The sequence below is a fragment of the Priapulus caudatus genome, unplaced genomic scaffold (genome assembly GCF_000485595.1).
Source record: "Priapulus caudatus unplaced genomic scaffold, Priapulus_caudatus-5.0.1 Scaffold681, whole genome shotgun sequence".
In the NCBI taxonomy this organism is placed as follows: Eukaryota; Metazoa; Priapulida; class Priapulimorpha; order Priapulimorphida; family Priapulidae; genus Priapulus; species Priapulus caudatus.
This window is the reverse complement of record NW_014577742.1, coordinates 71,198-73,513: the sequence shown is the minus strand read 5'-3', so window position 1 is coordinate 73,513 and position 2,316 is coordinate 71,198. Positions and strand designations below refer to the sequence as shown.

The 2,316-nt window shown below is 44.3% G+C and overlaps 1 protein-coding gene across 1 annotated transcript in view; it reads left to right on the top strand.

Moving 5' to 3' along the window:
- The window catches only part of LOC106812743 (ubiquitin-conjugating enzyme E2 Z-like), a 9,826-nt gene that overhangs the window by 2,700 nt on the left and 4,810 nt on the right, over window positions 1-2,316 (top strand). Inside the window, exon 2 of the mRNA XM_014816700.1 lies at window positions 508-648. Coding sequence (XP_014672186.1) covers window positions 508-648 — 141 coding nt within the window. The remainder of the gene's footprint in view (window positions 1-507; window positions 649-2,316) is intronic.

The window sequence follows — 2,316 nt, the reverse complement described above, 5'->3', positions numbered from 1 at the left end:
AAGGGATTTGTCTTTAATTTTTTTTATTTTAGCTTGGAGCTGGTTGCCTTTGTGTATTAAATTTTGCTGTTTTTATGGAGTAAACTAAAGGGATGTCTTTCATGTCCGCAAATTTAAAAATGGTAAAATTTTAAGATCTTTTTACGAAATTTTACCAGAACCGCAAAATGACACCAGCTTAGAGAGATTTGCACAAAAATGGCGCCACACAGTCCGAATAATTGTTCGTAGAGATGGCAGCACTTACCAATCGCCAATGGCGACCTGGCGAAGGGAAACGCAGCTGCTGAAATGTTGTTGTCGTTGTGTGAAATGTTGCTTTAGTAACGTTGTTATGCAAAATAAAGCTTAGTGACATAGCTTATCGTCTTCGCCACGTTGGAAACTTCCCGGTAAGAGTTACATGGGCACATTCCTTACGGCGGTTTCGGAGGAGATACGTGAAATTACACGCGGCCGTTACAGTGTTACTATATAGATGTTGGAGTAAATTTTTTTCGTCTTCAGGGATATCATGACTATTTACAATGAACCACCTCCTGGAATGTTTATTGTCCCGGATAAGGAAGATATCACTAGAATACATGCACTTGTGACAGGACCATTCGACACACCATATGAAGGTGGATTCTTCTACTTCATCATCAAGTAAGGAGAACATGCATAATATTGGTGATGCATTTCATCGCTATGACTGAGTATGGCTCATAGCACAGGCACTTGCCACTTGGAACGTCTCAATAAAAAAAATTAATGGTAAATAAACACGAAATGTATCAAAGTCTGAATGTTTCTCTACTCTATTTTGCCTATAATCACCTGTAAATGCCGGTCAAATGCTCATCTGCAACACATAAGTACACCGCACGCCCGCCCTGCGGCGCACAAACAACATGAATAAGAGAGCAGGTAGGAAAGCGGGATCGCTAAATTCGCTCGACGCTCGCTTCATTTCACCCCGTCACAGCACGAATACACATCCAACAGCTTCCATCTTGGTATCTATGTGTACATAAATGTTCACTTGTTCGAATTATAACTCTACCCTTTGTCCTTACCTACTCCTGCCAGAGATATCTCGTGAAATCCTGCAGGAAATGGTCTCTCCGTGAAAATGTAAAGAGGACGAGATGTCTGTTTATACACGAGTAATGGGGTGCATTGCATGCCGGGATGAGCTGCTGCTGGCCTCCGAGCTCTGTTTCGAGGCCCGCCAAGCCAAGCACAATGCGCGCGGGCATGACGTCACGCACACACAACTACAGCGATCGATCGAAAGTAGCGCCGTTAGGGATTTTCGGATGATACGTCATCTTTACATTTTCACGGAGAAAACATTTCCTGCAGGATTTCACGAGATATCTCTGGCGGGAGTAGGTAAGGACAAAGGGTAGAGTTATAATTCAAACAAGTGAACATTTATGTACACATAGATACCAAGATGGAAGCTGTTGGATGTGTATTCGTGCTGTGACGGGTTGAAATGAAGCGAGCGTCGAGCGAATTTAGCGATCCCGCTTTCCTACCTGCTCTCTTATTCATGTTGTTTGTGCGCCGCAGGGCGGGCGTGCGGTGTACTTGTTTGTTGCAGATGAGCATTTGACCGGCATTTACAGGTGATTATAGGCGAAATAGAGTAGAGAAACATTAAGACTTTGGTACATTTCGTGTTTATTTACCATTCATTTTTTTTATTGAGACGTTCCAAGTGCCTGTGGCTCATAGGGTCTATGTCCCCCAGGGTACTGCCGGAACGTACCCTGATACTATCTAATATGCCGGACCGTACCTCGCCTACTCCACTAAGGAGTCTAGGGAGTCGCCTACTCCCTAACCCTAATCCTAACCCTAACCCTAACCCTAACCATATCAAATAGTTACCAGGGTACGTTCCGGTATACTGTACCGTACCCAGGGTATGATCCGGCAGTACCCTGGGGGACATAGACCCTATGCGCATGAGTATGAGTATGATTGCTTCCAGAGATTGACCTGCCTTACATATCTGACTGTCATTATAATAACTGCTATATATAACACATTCTCATACAACGTGTCACAGAATATTTTGTTTGATTTTGTTAGCTCATTTGACATAGTCAGATGCAGCTTGTAGAATCGCATGATCGTCCGTGCGTCCGTCCGTCCGTCCGGGCGTCAACAGTTGGGCACAAATCTTAACCGCTCGATGTACGGTCACGATATTCGGGACGTGGGGGGGTAATCCGAAAACGAGTTGGGATGTCGAAGCTGGGGGTCAAAGGTCAAAGGTCAAGAGGTGTAAAAGAAGGGGGAACATTCACTCCTTAACTTAAG